Below are 20,300 nucleotides of genomic sequence, written 5' to 3'. Positions count from 1 at the left end.
CAATCTCTGTAAGGCCTGTCTCTCAAGATTCTAAATCCCATCCATCCCAACTCTTTTCTTTGTCCCCACAACCCTGAGGGAGGAAACTGCTTCCTGTGATAGTTTCCTTTAGAATTTTCTAGTATAAAGACATAGTTATAGCCCTGGGCGGCGTGGCTCAGTGGCTGAGCATTGACCTCTGAACCAGGAGGTCAAGGCTCGATTCCCATCAATGTATATGCCCAGGTTGTAGGCTCAATCCCCAGTGTCGGACGTGCTGATCAATGATTCTCTCTCATCACTGATCTTTCTATCTCTCGCCCTCTCTCTTCCTCTCTGAAATCAATAAAAACATATTTAAAAAACATGTAGTTATAAATTATACCAGTTCTTTTAATATCAGTTATGCTACATTACACTGTTTTAATTTTTCTTTTGTCTCATGCTTACATCTTCAGATATTTTTAGTAAGGGCTTAGTGATAAATGTGTATCAATGCTTATGAAATAAACAAGACCCACAATAATTCTCTATCATCCTTACATTTGTTTCACTTTATCTTATGAAGACATTGAGAAATGGAAAATGAAAAACTCCCATATCCCTCATGATTTGGGGAGAGTTTCCTTGCCTATAAAATACAATTCACAGAGTTATAATAGATAGCTAACAAAGCATTTCTGTGAAGCACTTAGTAATCATAAGTGCTATATAAATTTGTTTTTACTACTGTGACCAACTGTGACTAGACAGTAGAAGGAAGAGCTAATGAAATAAGAGAGGTGAAAAGAAGAGAAACAATTAAAGAAAGTATTCTAGAGTGGTTTCTACAGACTGAAAAATACACTGAAAATCAGTTTTAAAAATATAAGAGTGAGCCTCTGTTTTTCTCATTCCATTCAACCTTGATCCCCAGTCTACACACCAAAGAATCATTTTGCCAATGATGCAGAAACCATTTATTAATATACAGCAAATACTGTTTATTGCAGACTTTCCAGCTGACGCATGTGAAAAAGGCACTATGAAAATTAATGAATCTAGATAATCTCTCTAAATGGATTTATGTTAAAATATACAACATTCTTACATAACATCTGTTTTATATATGTGAAATAATATAACATTTAATGACAAAAATCGTGTTTCCAAAAATAACATTTGTTGAAGGTTAAGTATCTTTCTTTTCTAGATCTAGAATCTTTCACAGGATTAACATATGTGTAAATTAAGTGTTTCTTATTACCAGAAAAACTTGACACAGATAAACACATAAAATGGCCCCAATTTCCTTTTAACAACTAACATGAATATTCAGAACTGAGACCTTCATTAAGCAAAATACTGTAACTCACACCAATGCAGGCTACTTCCTGGGACATAGTTTGAATATATATGACCTCTTTTCCACTTGTGCTTTCTCATATATAAGAACACAGAACAGATAATAAGCAGGATAGAAGCTAAATCAATATCCAAGCTATACAAGGAACTGTAAGCAACAGAGCCATGACAAAGAGAATGTCTCGGGAATGCTTCGTAGGTTTATATTTGCACGTCCAAGGCCTTGTTGTATTTTTACAGTTCATTAAATGTTTTTATCTTTTAAAAAGTGTTGGCATTGAGAACTTTAAATAAAGCAAAATATTCTATCACTGAGTATGTCAAACAAGAGACCCAAGTACGCAGAAGCTAGCCTAAAGTAACTCACAGGCAAATCTGGAATTGTTAGATTTCGAATCATGGGCAGTGTCTTTGTTTTGCTGCGATACATAACTTCACCACCGTCAAAAATGCCTGCCTCTACACTGAGATGAGGATGAAGTAATTAATCCAATAAAAAAAAACACACCTCATCTTGGTTAAGAAAATATTTCCCAAGGGCAAAAAATTCAATGAGAATTTTTTCAGTTTTAATAAAAATAATGGGCCCAGAAGCCAAGTCCTCTACTTACTTATGTTTGCATTGTTATTTTTATGGCGATAAATAAAGTGTACCAGGAGATAAAACTGACATTCCCTTCATGGCTTCTTAAAACAAAGCACATTGGAATAATGCCAAAAATGTAAATGGAGTTTAAAAACAAACGAAGAAGTTAGTGACTGCTTCCTTCATCAAAAGATTCCACTCCTGAATCACTGGCCGCAGCGCTGATTTTTTCCTGTCGTCTTCGCATGATTTCTTGCAATTCAGAGCTGCCGCTGCTATCCTGAAAAGTAAGCACGGTTCCGACAAGGTGGTTACTGCTTTGTGCAGGCTGAAGGGCACAGCATCCAACAGCGCAGGGTAAAAACCCTTTGTGTTTACTTCTAATATCGGTTAGAGGGAAACCTCAAGGCTGCCCTTCATGTAAGTGATGCTTCTGGGTGTCACTATCACATTAATATATTTTTTTATTTATATAGTGTCTTAGGGCATTCGCTCGCTCATCATGACTTTCATTTGAACATGATGAGGACATATCAATAATACATGTGGACAGTCCTGGCTGGTATGGTTCAGTGGTTAAAGCATCAGCCTGACAGACCTCAGGTTTTATTCCTGGGCAAGGGTATGTACCTGGATTGCAGGTTTGATCACCAGCCCTGATTAGGGTGAGTGTAGGAGGCTACCAATCTATGTGTCTCTCTCACTTCAATGTTTCTTTCTCTCTCTCTCTCTGCCTCCCCACTCCCTCCCTTCCACTCTCTCTGAAAATCAATGGAGAAAAATATCCTCGGGTGAGGATTAAAAAATAAATAAATAAATAAATAATAATAATAATAATAATACATGTCGACAGCTCTAGATCCCCCGGGAGAAAGAAGATACGTGTACAATAAGCATAACAGGATGGAAAATTCTCAAAGAACCCTTGTTAGCTCTGAGAAGATAACGCACACCCCTTTAGGGAATTCGAATTCAGGCCCAAAGACTGTCTCAGAACGAACACTCCGAGTTCCCTCCACACGGTGCTGACCTTCTGACGTCAGCTCGGCCTTCTCCTTTCCAAGCCCTCCTGCAACCCCTGTGCATCCTCCTTATCCTGCTCTTATCAATCAAAGTTTCTGGAAACACAGGTAAGTAATCTAATAAATGAACTAGATGCAAGAGAGGGGCGTGGTGGGAAGGCGGCTGAGGAGGATGAAGAACCTCAGGTAGTCAGTCTCTGCCTCAATTCACAGCCAGAGGAACAGGAGCGAGGGACCAGGAGGACATGGGCAGTCAGGGCAAATGACAATGATAGGGACTCTGGACAAAAGGAATCCAGCAACGCTAGGAATACGACACTTTTATCATACCCTCAGGAAGTATGTATACACTCTCAATAAAATTAGAATGTATTATAATGCTAACAAAACTGCCTTGGCAAAGATATACTTCCTTATTCATATTCCATATGCAGGGAGCCTGATACGTACAGATCAATATGGGAAAATTTCCAAGGGAAGTAGAATTTTCCTGAATGAGAATAGTTACAGGGTTGTATGCCTGAAGCTATTTTACTCTGAGTTGAGTACTGAATTTGCATAATATACCTGCTGGAGATAATCATGTATCAATTTCACGCCAAAGCCTATCTCCTTTCATTTGAGTCCAAGTAGAACAAAAAACGAAGGCGATTAAGTGCTGTGAGATGTAAAGTTGGAAACTGCCCCTCCAAGGCCCATTTTTAAGTGGAGTAGGATAGTGAAAGCTTAAATACGTACAATCTAGAAATTATCTACTCTGCTTCTACACAGACAACCAGGACTAAATAACTACCCTGAGGCTCCCTATGTTCATGATGCCTCGCAGGTATTTTCCCTCTGACTGTTTAGATGTATAACGAGGCCTGAGACACACAGCCACGGTTTTAAGAACTTGTAACCTCTAACCTACTAGAGTCTCCAAACTAAACATTAAAAACAGGCAAAAGAGTTCTGGCCTCTTAAGGCATTTACTCACCCAGAAGTAAATGTCCGTTACTGTGTCAAAATGGAAATTCCTACAGAAATAGCTAATGCATATAAAATGAGAACACTATGTTTTCATGAAATGTCCAAAAGTATATGCCCTAGCTTCCTGTTACACGAGCATTTATAACAAATTAATCTCCCTGCAAATGGTCAATGATGGTCCCTGGTGACAAATTGCAAATGCTGAGTCAAACTTAATGCAGCTCTGTTTGGAAGGGAAACTGACCAATACGGACATAAACAGATGAGTTCAGAGCTTTCAATTAGGGTCTACACTCCTGACGAATGCACACCACCACCTCAGGCTGACAAGTCCTACCTCTAATGCGGCTTTCTGGACGGTGATTTGGTTAAAGACTCTGGCCCCTTCCGGGCAGACTGTCTTCAGTTCATCTTTATTGAGAGAGAAAAGTTGTGCACCATTTAATACTCCAAGGCTATTGACAGTCCTAAAAAAAAGGACAAAGAAATAGAGGATTAGAAATATTGTCTATTAAAAAGAAAAGAAAGCATTTCTGGTCCTGCTATAACCTCTTTTCTAAGTGTTCCATACACTAGAACTCATCAAATGGTACTACACTGCTAAGTCCAGATAAGGACAGGGACATGCGTGATATGACCCGGAGGCTATATCACAGGGGTGGGGAACCTTTTTCCTGCCAAGGGCCATTTGGATATTTATAACATCACTAGAGGCCCAATGCATGAAATTTGTGCAAGAGCAGGTCTTCGCAGCCGCGACTTCGTACGGAAGATTGTCTGGAAGGTTGTTGGCTGTCCAGTCTAATTAGCATATTACACTTTTATTATTATAGATTCTCAAGCCATACAAAATTATACACCTAAAAAGTAGCCTGCTATATTTGGTCAAACATTTAATAAACTCACCCCTAATGCCTTGGCAGGGCCAGACCAAATGATTTCAACAGCCTTATATGGCCCACAGGTAAGACGTTCCCCACCCCTGCTATATGATTATAAAGTATCAGAAAGGAGCCAATTGGTGTAGTATCATTATTGTTTAGGACCAATTCCTTGAAATTTTATGTTTCATAGGAAGAAGAGAGAACTTTCTAGTAAAAGGTAATCGACTAACCAGTGAATCTCACTTTTAAGTCATCCTGGGCAAGTGAGTTTATAATACTCAAGTTTTCTTGAATATGTGTTAGTTAAATAATTTACTGTGTCAAAACACATAAGCTGAAAGGAGTTCATCACCACCAAACAAGTATTACAAGAAATGTTAAGGGATCTTCTTAAGTAATAATAAGAAAAAAGGTTTAAAAATCTGAATAATAAACAGCCATAAAAAAGAATGAAACCTTACCATTTGCAACAGCATGGATGGACCCAGAAGGTATTATGCTAAGTGAAATGAGTCAGTCAGACAAAGACAAATACCATATGATTTCACTTACATGTGAAATCTAACGAACAAAATAAATAAAACAGAAACAGACATAGTTGCCAGAGGGGAGGGAGTTGGGGGAATGGGTGAAAAAGGTGGAGGGATTGAGAAGTACAGACTGGTAGCTACAGAACAGTCACAGGGATGTGAAGCACAGCATAGGGAACACAGTCAATAATACTGCAATAACTATGCATGGTGCCAGGTGGGTACTGGAAATATCGGGGGAATGCTTTGTAAAGTATATGATTGTCTAACCACCATGCTGAATACCTGAAACTAATACAAAATAAGATTGAATGTAAACTGTACTTGAGAAAATTTTTAATCATTTAAAAAGAGTGTGTACAGAGACTCAAAATCAAGTAAAGGGAGTTTTAAAAACAAACAAACACATAAGCTGTTCACAAAAATAATAGGTATGTTAGAAACTTTAACATGGGTTCACTAAAGGAAAAGACTGATTAGATTATGGTTCACAATAGGCAATGTTACCTGTTTTTTATTTGCCTGGTACTATATCCCGCAGCAGGAGAGAGTCGGCTCTCTGCCCTGCATGGTCTGGAGTCTGCCTAAGACAGTCCCTCTCGAGTGGCCTGAGAAGGGAGACGGGAAGCCGCAGTCTCAAAGCTGCAGAAAGTTCACTGAAGGGACCAGGGATGCGACACCACCACTCAGAAAACAGGGTGCCCTCAAAGAAGAGTTATTTCTGCTTCTTCCAAGTCTTTTTTTTTTAGCTATAAACAGCTACAGCCATTTCCTGAGATTAACAAAGGCAGTTTGGGCTCTTGCATTTCTAGAGTCATTTGTGACATCTTGGTGATGAGAGTGAAAACAATGCATGCTTACACACGAAACTGTGGGGAACTCCCAGAGAGACTTACACAGGGTTGAAGCCCTTTGACTGTAACCACGTCTTCACGTCCTCTGGTGTGGAGTCGTAAGTGATGTTGACAACTGGCACATTCTGCCGTGGCACATGGAACTTCTTCTGGGCCGCACTCCGGCCAATGGTCAGCCTGTGGATGAGCTCGTCCTGCACCTCCTCCATCTGCGATTTTCTTCCTAGACACCGACACCGAGTAGGTTATTTCTGAAAACTCCTAACACATCTCACTCTCCAGAACCCCAATGCCAATAATCCTTCCACCCCATAGAACGTATATTACCTAGTGTTCCAACCATCCTTCCTCACTTTCATCCTCACTCAGCACAAATTCCGTGATCAATTATTAAAACCACTCCCTAGCTTTTCTTTTCTCTCTTTATTGTACTCACTTGGCAGAACCCCAACGCTTGTTAAACCTAACTTTCTGCTTATTCTGTGCCTGCACCTGCCCACTGAGTATAACACAACAATGTTGAATGGTCTCATGTTAAATTCATGAACGTGAACCTCAACTGGGTTGTTAACGCCCTCTGACAATCACACTACATTTCCTTAGGCCAGTGGTCTCTATGGCTGGAAAGTTTGACCCCAGGAGACGTCTGACAATGGCCGGAGCCACTTTTGGATGCCACAGTTGGGGTGATGGGTAGAGGCCTGGGATGCACAGAACCATCTACAATGCACAGGTCAGTCTCCTGCAGAAGAATTATCCAGCCCAAAATGTCAACAGGGCTCAGGTTGAGAAATGCTGTGCTAGACATATAATTGCCCACTTTTCCACAGGTATTTACTATCTTCTTTCTCTGTAAACCTCCAGCACCTTACTACCCAATCCTTACCCTAAACTGATAATCTCATTTTCTTAATTTCTGAAAAAATATTTAAAACGTTAGAAGAGAATCTCCCTAAGTTCCTCTACAGCTCTCCTCACCACCCAGCACGCTCCCCGCACTTGCTGCCTTCCTCCTTCTTTCCTATTACACGATGCTACTCGGGCCACCCCTCTACACGCACAGGCCCCCTGTCCTCCATTTAAATATTGGATGGTAATGTCTCCTCTACTTATCTTGGGTCCCCAATTTCCCTCTTGCACTAAATCCTTTCATCAGCACACTAACATGCTATGATTATCTTATTATTTCTCATCTTTAAATAAGCCCTTTCTTGACCCCATGGTCCCTCCCATTCCTGCCCATTTCTCTGCTCTCCTTTCAGCAAAACTCTCCGAAAAGCTGTCTATATGAGTGCACCCCACTTCCATTCTCCAACGTTCTCTTACATTCACTGTCATTAGGCTCCTGGCCCTCCCTCCACGACACTTTGCTAAGCTCCAATGGGAGATTCCCAGTCCTTGTCTCCCTTAACCTATCAGCAACACTGAGGGAGGCAATTTCCGGAAACACTTCTTGTGGCCTTCAGGACACCACACTCCTGCTATGTCTCCCTGGGCCTCTCCTTCTCAGTATACTTTGCTGAATATTCTCATCTCCCCAACTAAGTAACATGGAAATAGCCCAGGGCACCCTGGGACCTCCCCTCTGCCTGCACTCACACCATCAGTGACCAATGGGACTAGGCTCAGGGCTGTAAATGCCACTGAGAAGCTAATGTCGGCAATGATTTCTCCAGTCCAGATGTTCCTGGGACTTTGGATCCACATGCCCACGGCCTCCTTGATGGAGTCGTTTAGATGTGTACTAGAGATCTCAAATATAACATGTCCAATCCTATCTGCTTATCTTCTTCCTGGAGCTTGCTTTTATGCTAGACTTCCCAGCCTAGTTAAAGATAATTCTATTTTTCCAGTTCCTGTGGCAGAATACCATGGAGCTATGCTGAGTCCCTTTTGTCCTTGATAACATCCAATTCATCAGCACATCCGGTTAATCCTGCCATCAAAATATAACAAAAATCCAACCACTCCACTCCATTTTTTTCCCATTACCAGCTTGGTCTAAGCCACCAGCCTATTCACAGTTCGCCCTGCTTCTCCTCTCCACTACCCACCTCTTGCTCTTCATTCTTTTCTCAATACAACAGCTGAAATGATCTTTTTAAAAGTGTAAGTCGGATATTGCAACTCTTCTCCTCCCAATTACTCCCAGGAAAAGGCCCTCCATGACCTCCAACCCCTCCACTCTCGTTTCCAGTGGTTTCCTTGGTGCTCTTCACATTTAAGAGCCTCTGCCTGGAATGCTTCCTCCACACACAGCCCTATGGTTCTCCTTCTCTCCCTTAGATTTCCCCCGTTTAAAATTGCAACCTCCTCCCCATCACAGGCTTTATCATTCTTGGTCACTTAGCACCTTCTAAATTCAGTATCAATTTATCCACCTACTAGTATCTATCTACCTGTCTACCTACCTACCTACCTACCTACCTCTATCCTTTCATTAAAACAGATGCCTGAGGCGAAAAACAAGTTTGGCTGTTTTGTTTGCTTTATCTGGAACAGTGTAGGAATTCAATAAATAACCTCTGACTTAAATGAATGAATGAGGCATTCTGCTGCCGTTTTCACTGAGACTTTGAGAAACATTATTAAGCAAAGCTCTAAAATAACTAGATAACAAAATGAATGCCAAAAGAGGAAAAATGATGTGTCATAACCACATTGTTAATTAGTAGCAGAATTTAGCAAGAACTGGTTTCTGACTTAGACTCAGCGAGTTTATGGCCATAGTCATTGAAACTACCTTTGTTTGACTTACCTACTATGACTCTCCCCTACTTATTTTATGCTTAAGGAAAGAATGCATACATGAACACTTCTTTATGAGAAAAATGGGGAAGAAATAAATGCATGGGAAGGGGACTAATATGTTTGTGTATTTAAAAAATACAGATATATTATTTGTGTATCACCTTCAAGGATTAAGTACAAAGACCTGATATGTAGTAATCCACTTAATTAATGACCAGGTCACAAAGAGAGCTTTTTGTGACCATTACACTATGATCTCCCTTCCCCATCCTTCCCCAAGGAGAGTGTTTTAGAAAGTGTTTGGTGTCCCTGAGAAATAAGTGAAAGTATGGCAAAACTCATATAGTGTTATTTCAGTCTACTTTGTTTTAATTGCTTCAATTCAAGTATTCAGGAAACGTTTTGAAGAAGTCATCAAAAGAAAATAGGGGAAAAGAAGAGAGCAGGGAAGGGATGGACATGGACAAAGGGAGGGAGAGATGGAAAAAAGGGAGGGAGGGAGGGAGGGAAGAAAGGAGGGAGAGAGCGAGGGAGGAAGGGAGACAGGGAGGGAGAGAAGAAGGGTGAGAAGGAGGGAGGGAGGATGAGAGGGCTAGAAGGAGTGACAGGAACTATTATGGACTGTCACATTTAAGCAACTCATTGCATGCATTTCATTTATTAACTCTTTCAAATCACATCATACTTTCTCAAAGGAATAAAAAAGAAAAATGATCACTTCACGAAGAGATTTATTTTCTTGTCTGTTGACTCGGCCACTGCGTGATCACCTGTGGTCTGTCCACACCATGGTCATTTTCCAGGGAGTACAAACACCTCTTGTAATGTGCCCTGGCTTTGGTTTCCATTGGCGATGTTCTGGTACACAACAACAAACCAGACTAACTTTACAACTCTTTCTAAAATGACACTTCTGATTACAAATGATTAAACCCAAATAATAAGGGCTAACATTTCAAAGGCATGGAAGAAATGCAAAACAACTAAAGCACTGATATCTTCAAATTGAGGAGAGAAAGCCTTTTTGAACCCTCCGGTAAGTCTATTTGAAAAGTTTATATGACACGGGCCTCCAAGCAGATAGCGTGGCTGGGCAAAAGGAGTCTGGTTCTTGCTGCATTTTACAAACTGCCATGCCGACCTTTCCCCTTATTCATGGCTATTTAGTAACATTTTTCTGCGGGAGTATTGGCTTTGTGGTTCCTTCCATTTTCTTTTTACCACAAGTCCAGGCAGTAAGCAGAGAATACTGGAGGCAGCATCGTCGCGTACTTTGACAGAACTCAGGCAATCAGTGAATGCACATGTCTACCTGGTTCTAAATGACTGCTGAGACCCTCCAACAGCCATTCAGAAAACAAGCTGTTCTCCAAAAGTACTCAAGAAGAAGCTATCCAAAAATACTTATTTTGTAAAATGAAATATATTTATTTAATGTCAAACCATATTTTTGAGATATCTTTAAAAGGAATTTTATGTGAGTAAATATAAATTTTTTATTATTTTAAGGAAACAAGCACATGCGTTAATTTTGGGAGAGAGGCTGTATTTTATAGAGCAAAGTCCCTCTTTTACTTATGAAAAACAGACTTGAAAATGATGAGTCACAATTACCAAGAGAGTTCTCTATCTTTAAAGTATTCCAACTATCCTCGTTCCCATTAGGTTATTCTTAGTTTCTTAGACTAGGACAAAGAACAAACTGTCCCAACCCACAGACCGCCCAATCGGGGGCTGGATGCCTATGAACTCTGATCCTAGGCCTGGAAAGACTGTCACGGTATCGAAGATTACTGTGCTGACGTATCCAATGAGGGAAATGTCATAAACTTGTGACAGAATGAAGAACAGAACTTTCTAACAGGAAATGTCTTTCCCATAGAGAAATCAATAAAAACATTTATAGAACTTTCTCATCACAAAACTATGTCTTTGGTGTCTTTGAAAACATATAAACATCTTTTAAAAATACACAAATGTTTTTTTAAAATTTAGTAGCATATACTTACACACACTTAGACACATTCTCACACACACACACACATTGGTTTTAGCTGCACAGAGTTCATTGTTTTTCCAAAACTTCGTTTTTCCGTTAGTTTTTTTGGTGAGATCAAGATGTAGATAAGAAGGTGATTTTAAATTGGCTCAACCCTCGGGAGAGAGGGTAATGTATAAAATAGGCTTACGCTTCACCCACTTAACCAGAATTTCTAGAACAATTAAGTAGTAATAGTTTTACTTGTTCTTTTTCTTTCTTTTTTAATGTATCAAAATTGGCCACAATTGAATAGAAGTTGCTGAGGTTTACTGAGGTGAGAAAAACAGTAGGATACAATAGGAGTGAAAGATTCAGTAATTTGGTTTTGAATTTGAATCTTAAGCATTAAATTACAACTATAAAGTTAACTAGAGGCCCGGTGCATGAAATTCATGCACTTGGGGGAGGGGGCGTCCAAGCCCGGCCTGCGCCCTCTCGCAGGGAGTGGGCCTAACCTGTCAGTCGGACATCCTTAGTGCTGCCGCAGAGGCGGGAGAAACTCCCGCCACTGGTGCTGCGCTCGCCAGCCATGAGCACAGCTTCTGGCTGAGCGGCACTCCCCCTGTGGGAGCGCACTGACCACCGGGGGGCAGCTCCTGCACTGAGGATCTGCTCCCCAGTGGTCAGTGCACATTACAGTGACCAGTCGTTCCACTGTTGGGCTGAAACTGGCTCTCCGACATCCCCTGAGGGGCTCCGGATTGCGAGAGGGCACAGGCCAGGCCAAGGGACCCCTGCATGATCGGGGCCAGGGAGGGACGCAGGAGGATTCCAGGGCATGTCCAGCCCATCTCGCTCAGTCCCGATCGACTGGACCTCAACAGCAAGCTAAACTCCCAGTTGGAGCATCTGCCCCCTGGTGGTCAGTGCAAGAGGTTGAGCACCCTTAACATATCATTAGCATATTATGCTTTGATTGGTTGAATGACCGACCGGCTGACCGGACACTTAGCATATTAGGCTTTTATTACATAGGACTAGAGGCCTGGTGCACAAAAATTTGTGCACTCGGGGGGGTTCCTCAGCCCGACCTGTGCCCTCTCACAGTCTGGGACCCCTCGAAGGATGTCCACCTGCTGGCTTAGGCCCGCTCTCTGGGGGATCGGGCCCAAGCTGGCAGTCAAACATCCCTCTGGCAGCCCGGCAGCCCTCAGGGGATGTCCACTTACCAACAGGAAGCAGACCTAAGCTGCAGTCAGACATCCTAGTGCTGCTGAGGAGGCGGGAGAGGCTCCCGCCACCACCGCTGTGCTGGCAGCCGTCAGTCTGGCTTGTGGCTGAGCAGAGCTCCCCCTGTGGGAGCACACTGACCACCAGGGGACAGACAGCTCCTGCATTGAGCATCTGCTTCCTGGTGGTCAATGTGTGTCATAGTGACCAGTCATTCCCAGTTGTTCTGCTGTTAGGGTCAATTTGCATATTACCCTTTTATTATATAGGATAGAGGCCTGGTGCATGGGTCGGGGCTGGCTGGTTTGCCCTGAAGGGCGTCCCGGATCAGGGTGGGGGTCCCGCTGGGGTGCCTGGCCAGCCTGGGTGAGGGGCTGATGGCTGTTTGCAGGCTGGTCAAGCCCCCCCCCCCAGTGGGGACCCTCACCCTATAGAGGTTTGGCCAGCCTAGGTGAAAAGAACTCAGAATGGAGCCCCAAGAGAGGCCATATTGAGAGAATGAAAAATATCCTTCACACACACCCTTTAGATACTAAACTACAGGCCAAGTGCACGAATTCGTGCATGGGTGGCATCTCTCAGCCTGGCTGGCGATTGGGGCCTATCGGGTCGGGGGCCGGCCGGCAGAGAGGAGGGGCTGCGGGAGGTTGGCCAGATGGCCCCCCCATTGGGGCCATCAGGGGGGTTGGCCAGCTGGGGGGAGGGGCCATGGGAGATTGGCGGCCACCACCCCTCCAATTGGGGCCAATCAGGGGGAGGTTATGGCCAGGGGGAGGGTCCATGGGAGGTTGGCTGTGGGAGTGCACTGACCATCAGGGGGCAGCTCCTGAATTGAGCATCTGCCCCCTGGTGGTCAATGTGTGTCATAGCAACTGGTCGACTGGTCATTCCAGTTGTTCGATCATAATGGTCACTTAGGCTTTATATATATACACATATATATATATATATCCTTCTCACACACACACACACCCTTTATATACTAGATATCCTTCACACACACACATCCTTTATATACTAAATATCCTTCACACACACACACCCTTTATATACTAAACTAGAAGCCCGGTGCACAGATTTGTGCACCGGTGGGGTCCCTTGGCCTGGTCTGTGGGGATCTGGCTGAAACTGGCTCTCTGACATCCCCTGAGGGGTCCCGATTGCAAGAGGATGGTTCTCGGGTGACACACCCTGGAATCAGGCTCCCTCCTCTCTGGTTCCAGGTGCGTCACCCAAAAACCGCAGCTGCTAAATCACCACAGCTCAGCAGCTCCTGTGTTGAGCATCTTTCCCCTTGTGGTCAGTGCATGTCATAGCTATTGGTCAGAGTGTCTGCCCCCTGGTGGTCATTGTGCATCATAGCTACTGTTGGCAGGTCGAATGCTCAGACGGTCACTTAGGCTTTTATATATATAGATACCCTTCACACACACACACACACACAGACCCTTTATATATTAAGTACCCTTTATATACACACACCCTTTATATATTACATATCCTTTACACACACACACCAGAGTGAAGAAATGCATTCCTGGTTCCAGTTTTCTACAAATTTTTATCTATCAAATATAGATGATGCAAAATAATTTTATAATGCTTATAAAACATAATTTAAAGAGTAAATGGACCAGAAATATATAAAAAGGTATAGCAAAATAAAAATTATGTTAGAATTATCTTTAGTTTTCAAATTATCTACATTGCTATTCCCAGTACTAAAAAGGTTAATCCAAAGTTGGTCACAGTGTTTTTTCTTTTTGTTTATTTAAATCTGGTTTTCACAGAAACCGTTCAAATTTAAATTTATGAAAGACTAAAGTTAAAATATAATTACATGAAATCTGAATCCAGAGACCAAATTTGAAACTGCTATTGGCAAAATGGTCATATTAAGTTAGTATTCCTGTGTGTGTATGTATGTGTATATATATATATATATATATATATATGCAAGAATAGTAAATATAAGGAAAAGGAGCAGGAAAACTATGGTGATAATAGAGATGATGATATCAGCAAATATTTACTGACTGCTTATAATGTGGCATATTGGTCAAAATCAACCAGGGCTTTTCTACCTCAACACCACCGACATTTTGGGCCAGATAATTCTGTTGGGGGTGGGGGAGAAGGGGGTCCTGTTCATTTTAAGATACTGCTAAACCTCCCTGGATCTAACTATTAGATGCCAGTAGCATCTACCCAAAGGTGATCAAAGTACATCTTCAGACAATACCACATGTCCCTGGGGGGAGGAGGGTAAAATCACCTCTGACCAAGAACAACTGATCTAAGTGCTCCCTATGCATTATCTCATTGAATCTTCACAATCACTCGTAGAAGTAGAAACCACTATTTCTCCCCATTTTTCAGATATCGAAGTACAGAGGATTATTAAATTGTTGAAGGACACAGAGTCAGGACACACAGTCAGTAAGTGATGTGTCAGTGTGCACAGTCAAGTATGTGTGGCTCCAGAGTCTTCAACCCACCACCATGACAGTGTTGGAATATGTGTAGAAATACACACACTGGAGGAAAGAGCTTCCTGTTTTTCAAAATTACTTGGAGGATAAAGAAAACAAGGTGAAAATCTTTGCAATCTACCAAGCATGATGCACGTATAAAGGACTATTATTTATATTTAATATTTAGTGCCAGTAAAACCAATAATAAACAATATTTTACCTAGCAGTGCTTTTAACTTGCAGAACGCACTGTGCAGTTTTTGTGCGCTCCTCCCCCCAACCCCCACCCCGGGGAACTTACGATCCACGGGCAGCTGTTTGTGCCTCTGGCTATCTCGCATAAAACTGCCACCACTGTCACTGGAGCTGCTGTTCTGACGGGTGACGTTTGCAGGGGCCTTTGACACGGGAACGGGTGCTGGAGTGGTCGGTGGGAGGGGGACAGGAACAGGAGCTGGCGTTGGAGGAGGCGACGGAGCAGAGGGAGGGTCAGTGGGCTTTGGACCATACTCCATCCTCTGCTTCTGTAAAAAGATAAACAATTAATTTGAAGTTGTAAAAACATAAACCTAGCCTAGGAAAACAAAGTGTACTTTGACAGGACATTTTTGGTAATTTACTTGTAAACTTAATTGCAAATTTATATATGTACATGTCTATACACAGACATATACACACACATCCCAGTCCTATATAGTATAATAATCATTAAAAAATGAATACTCTATGTCAGCCGTGGGCAAACTACGGCCCGCGGGCCGGATCCGGCCCGTTTGAAATGAATAAAACTAAAAAAAAAAAAGACCGTACTCTTTTATGTAATGATGTTTACTTTGAATTTATATTAGTTTACACAAACACTCCATCCATGCTTTTGTTCCGGCCCTCCGGTCCAGTTTAAGAACCCATTGTGGCCCTCGAGTCAAAAAGTTTGCCCACCCCTGCTCTATGTACTTGTTCAAATCAAAATGTAAATTATGGAGTCAAAAGAATATACCAATAGGAAACAGAAGTATTAATAGTAATAACAAATGTTAAGAAAACGAAATTTGAACTTGGAATCATATACAACCAGAGTAGGTCAAAGGATTTCTGATTATTTCATAATTTTCATTAATAAAAACTTCTCATTGCACTGGAAGGCTAAATATCAATAACACAGAGCATTACCTATTCTTTACTTTAAATGTATGTTATATTAAAAATGTTTAATTTTGTTTCTAAGTAATATGTTAAGAAGAGGGCAGTATTTCGGTAGCTAAAAGAACTTTGTTGTAAAGTAAGCAAGCAATTTTTAAATGTTAATTTATTCAAGTCATAACTCTGTGCCATCATCTTAATGCTAACTTCTTACAGTTAGATATTTTCAGTGTTAAAATGGGAATGTTGTGGATGGATAGTGCTGAGGGTAATAGTACATCTAATTATATGGTGATGACTGAAACTCAAAAACATATATTAGAACAAAGGCCATGTGGGGATTTGTATTAAAAAAGGTGGATGGCCCTAACCGGTTTGGTTCAGTGGCTAGAGCGTCAGCTTGCGGACTGAAAGGTCCCAGGTTCGATTCCGATCAAGGGCATGTACCTGGGTTGCGGGCACATCCCCAGTAGGAGGTGTGCAGGAGGCAGCTGATCGATGTTTCTCTCTCATCGATGTTTCTAACTCTCTATCCCTCTCCCTTCCTGTCTGTAAAATATCAATAAAATATATTTTTTTAAAAAGTGGATGAGATAGAATACACAATTAACTTTCAATAACTTGCAAATCATTATAGGCTATGATAAAACAGTATTCATATATATTCCCTCTTAAACCACACACAATAGCTAAAACTTTAAATAAAATAATTTTAACTAATAGAAAATTGCATTAAAACCAGTTCCAAATTCACAAAAGGCACTTATTTTGTTGTAGAGTCAAATATACAGAGCAATGGACGTGTAATTTGCATAAAGTTTAGATACTGCACTCAAACAATTTTAGTTATTCTAAATCCAGGATTAGCAGATAACATGCAAAATGCAGGCCTTTTGGTAATCTGGTCCTTTGGTTAGAAAAGTGCTATTTACTTTTAATTTCTAAATTGGCCCAAATATAAGGTAATGGTGATTTTTAGAGGCCTCCCCAATTTCCACAGAGATCAAAAACATAAAAATACACACCACACACAAATATCACTTTTAATTAAATCATTATTCAAAAAAACAACACACCAACCACCATCATAGTCCGCTGCACAGCAAATGAGTAACACCTGTGGAAACCAGCGTGGGCAAGGCCTTGGCTCTTTCCTGCTGTCTCTTTAAAAGCTACGACTCACCAGCCAGTGGGTGGAGAAGGTGGGAAGGGTACAGAGCCAGGATGAAAGCAGAATGGAGAGGTGTTTATCATGCTGCGAGGTACTGGAAGGGGGAAGGAGCAAGGCTGCGATTCATGGAGCACGCCATGGAGTTAGATGGGAGAGAAGCAGAAATCGCTGACCCTTTCAGCATTCAAGGCCTAGAAACATTTCTAATATATTAAGTTGATTTTATTATGATAATTATTCCCCACAAAACATGTTCCTATATTTGGGCCAATAAAATATTTAAAGCAAACCACATACAGCAAACGTCACCAAAATGTAATACTTAGCACACACCAAAGTCATCTGATTAAAATATATGCAATGTTCCCTTGACGGGAATATCCTTTGCACATAATAACATGAAGGGTTAGTGAATTCTCACAATAGAATTTCAAAAATGTCAGAGTTTAAATCGCTGTTTTTAAAGCTTAAACAAACAAACAAACAAAAAAAAGTGCTATCAGCTCTGCATTCCATAATATGATTCATACTTTCGGCTTTCCTAAAAACAAGAACAGCTAGTGTTCTGCTATCAAAACAATATTGTGGAAAACTGAGTACACTGTGTGTTACTGTCACAATCGAGCCTGGAGACAGGCTCCCAGCGCTCTGCGCCTCACTTCGTTCTCCTGTCACTGCTACACAGTGCAGCTTCCCCAGTATAACCCAACAGAACCAGAGGCTTCCACAGTACACATATATGTATATTCAATTTACCATATATGTATATTCAAAGAAACCATATGAAAACTTTTCATAAATTATGCCATACATTTTTACTTGCATATTTTCCCCTTTTTTTAAAAAAAATGTTTTTACTGATTTCAGAGAAGAAAGGAGAGAGAAACATCAACGATGAGAGAGAATCATCAATTGGCTGCCTCCCTCCTGCACACCCCACACGGGGGATCGAGCCCACAACCTGGGCATGTGCCCTGACAGGGAATCGAACCAGTGACCTCCTGGTTCATAGGTCAATGCTCAACCACTGAGCCACACCAGCCGGGCTATTTTCCCCTTCTCTTGATTCTTCCTGCCTCAAGCTTCCAACCCCTGAAATGAAAAGGGGGAAACGTGCCTTCCTCAAATCATGACACCCTCTTCTGAAATGGCAACCACGTCAGCTTTTCCTTGGAAACTGACTCGTTCTTGGTGTGGAGGAAATAGAATCACTATTGACCCTCAGACTCACTTTTCTATGTTCCTTCCTATCTTCTCCACTCTGCTTTACCTACCATCCAATGCACTGAGGTTCCATTACTTCTGTCTCTTGGCTATTTTTGGTCGGAGGTAGAGAACTTATGACTCCAATGTACCCTCGGCTTATGGAACGTTTTGGAGAGCAGAACTGCACCCTGTGCTCTCTCCTCCTGAACCGAGGGTGCTGGAACTTCAAAACCAAAAAAGAAATCTTGGCTGCTTCCTCCCAGTTTGCCCAGGAATTTCTCAGTGCTAGCACTGAAAGCCCACGTCCCTACAAATCCGTCAGTTCTCAGCAAACAGGGATGATTGGTCACCTTGGTGTTGACCTATTTTTACACCATATCTGTTGCTTCCCAACTCTTGCCTTTTATCTCCCACACACATATTTAAAGTTCTGTTTAAAACAAAATCTGTCTTTTTTTCTTTCTCTGAAATAAGTCAGAATTACTAGACTCCATGGAAAATTTACTTTCCTATTGATAATTAAGTCAGAATGAGTCACTTTTCTTCAGCCACTAAAGCTCAGTAGGAATTCTCCAGGATTAAAGAAAGGTATTTGGAGATAAGCTCCTGATTCATGCAAGACACTGCTTCCCAGGGGAAACTATGCAAGCAAGCCCAACAAAGCCATTAAAACTGAACTATTCTTAAAAACTTAACCTACACATTTTTCTTCTAAATTTGGTCACTTTGGAACTCTATGGTGAAAACTAGGCACAGCTGGAACATTTGGAGGGTGTTAAGTCCTGAGATGGAATCCAAAAATTATATTAAAGAGAAGTGCCACAAGGGAACAAATGCGGGTTACCTCTGAGAGCTCCCCAAGTAATTGCTATTAGAAAAGTAGAGCAAATCACATCACAGGAGAAAGTTAACATGGGAGACAAAACTAAAATAATATCAGTTACACTTCACATCAAATATCAGAAAGTGTTAGCAAATTAGTTTGTGACAGTAAAATTACCTCCCCACAAATCAACCAGTGAAGGAGCTTGTAAAAATATAATTAACTTCCACCACTCTGATCCAGCCATGGAAAACTAATTATATGGACTCACACGACAGTGCAAACAGTATAGAGTATTTCAGTAACTATTTGTGTATTAGAGTATTATGTTTTTAAATTTTAAGATATAGGTTCATCTTATTCTTGCCCTTATAAAGAATACACACAGAGTACATTAAATATAAGACTAATTCTTCTGTAAAGATGATTTTACAAAAGGAAATATATATCTATTTTTAGTGAGCTTGAGTTTTGAACTTGTAAGCAGTCTAAACAGGAAATTTTATAATTCTGTAAATGTGCATATTGGGTAGTAATTTGTATACATATCTATACACAGGGGTGGGCAAAGGTAGGTTTACAGTTGTACTACAAATAAATAATATAATAATTAATAAATAATAATAATACAAGAATAAACTGTATTTCATGTACTCACAACTGTAAACCTACTTTTGCCAACCCCTGTATAGATAGAATTTATTTGTGAAAATGTCAACACATGAGGCAAAATACAAAGTAACCATCCTTGACTAAAAGCCATGCCTCTAATTAACAGATGACTAGAGTGCTCTGAGCTTACTAGTAATTTAAAATGTTTTTAAATAACGGAATATTATCAGTTGGTCTGCTGGAATGAATATGAAGGCATTTTACTAAAATGGTCACTCTGGCCTGCTGTGTCTGAATGTCTGGACTGAGTGTGAAAAAGAGCATTCAAAACATTCATAACATGAAATTAGAAGGGCTAGTGGTTCAGTAGTTACCAGTAGAAAATATTTCAACTTTCACTTGAGGGCTATTTTTACATGGAGATAGAAAATAAACTTTTCTATCTAGACTGGATTGTGGGGATCATGAAACTTGACCTCTTCCATTTCACAGCTGAGCAAATTGGAGCACAGAAAATGAAGCGCCTTCTTTAAGGTCACACAGCTAGTTAGGGGCAGAACTGGGACTAGAATCTCATCTACCAAAACCTAGATTGGGGCTTTCCCACAGGATCATAGTATCTCTTACTAAGAAACAGGAAGACAAGATAATTTCTATTAAATTCACAGGATGGTAATGACCAGACATTCATAATTATGTGTATCTTGATAAAGTCAGAATACCTATAATAATAATCATTTAGAG

General features: G+C 41.0%; 1 protein-coding gene across 1 annotated transcript in view; it reads right to left on the bottom strand.

Moving 5' to 3' along the window:
- Positions 1-918: 918 nt before the first annotated feature.
- The window catches only part of EPS8 (EGFR pathway substrate 8, signaling adaptor), a 169,164-nt gene continuing 149,782 nt past the window's right edge, over positions 919-20,300 (bottom strand). The window contains exons 20-23 of the mRNA XM_081082613.1: positions 14,906-15,128; positions 6,211-6,391; positions 4,238-4,367; positions 919-2,189 (exon numbers count right to left, since the gene is read on the bottom strand). Coding sequence (XP_080938739.1) covers positions 2,076-2,189; positions 4,238-4,367; positions 6,211-6,391; positions 14,906-15,128 — 648 coding nt within the window. The 3' untranslated portion in view covers positions 919-2,075. The remainder of the gene's footprint in view (positions 2,190-4,237; positions 4,368-6,210; positions 6,392-14,905; positions 15,129-20,300) is intronic.

This window comes from Myotis nattereri (genome assembly GCF_964212035.1).
Source record: "Myotis nattereri genome assembly, chromosome: 2".
In the NCBI taxonomy this organism is placed as follows: domain Eukaryota; kingdom Metazoa; phylum Chordata; class Mammalia; order Chiroptera; family Vespertilionidae; genus Myotis; species Myotis nattereri.
Note: the sequence above shows the minus strand (reverse complement) of the source record. Positions and strands in the feature narration are given on the sequence as shown.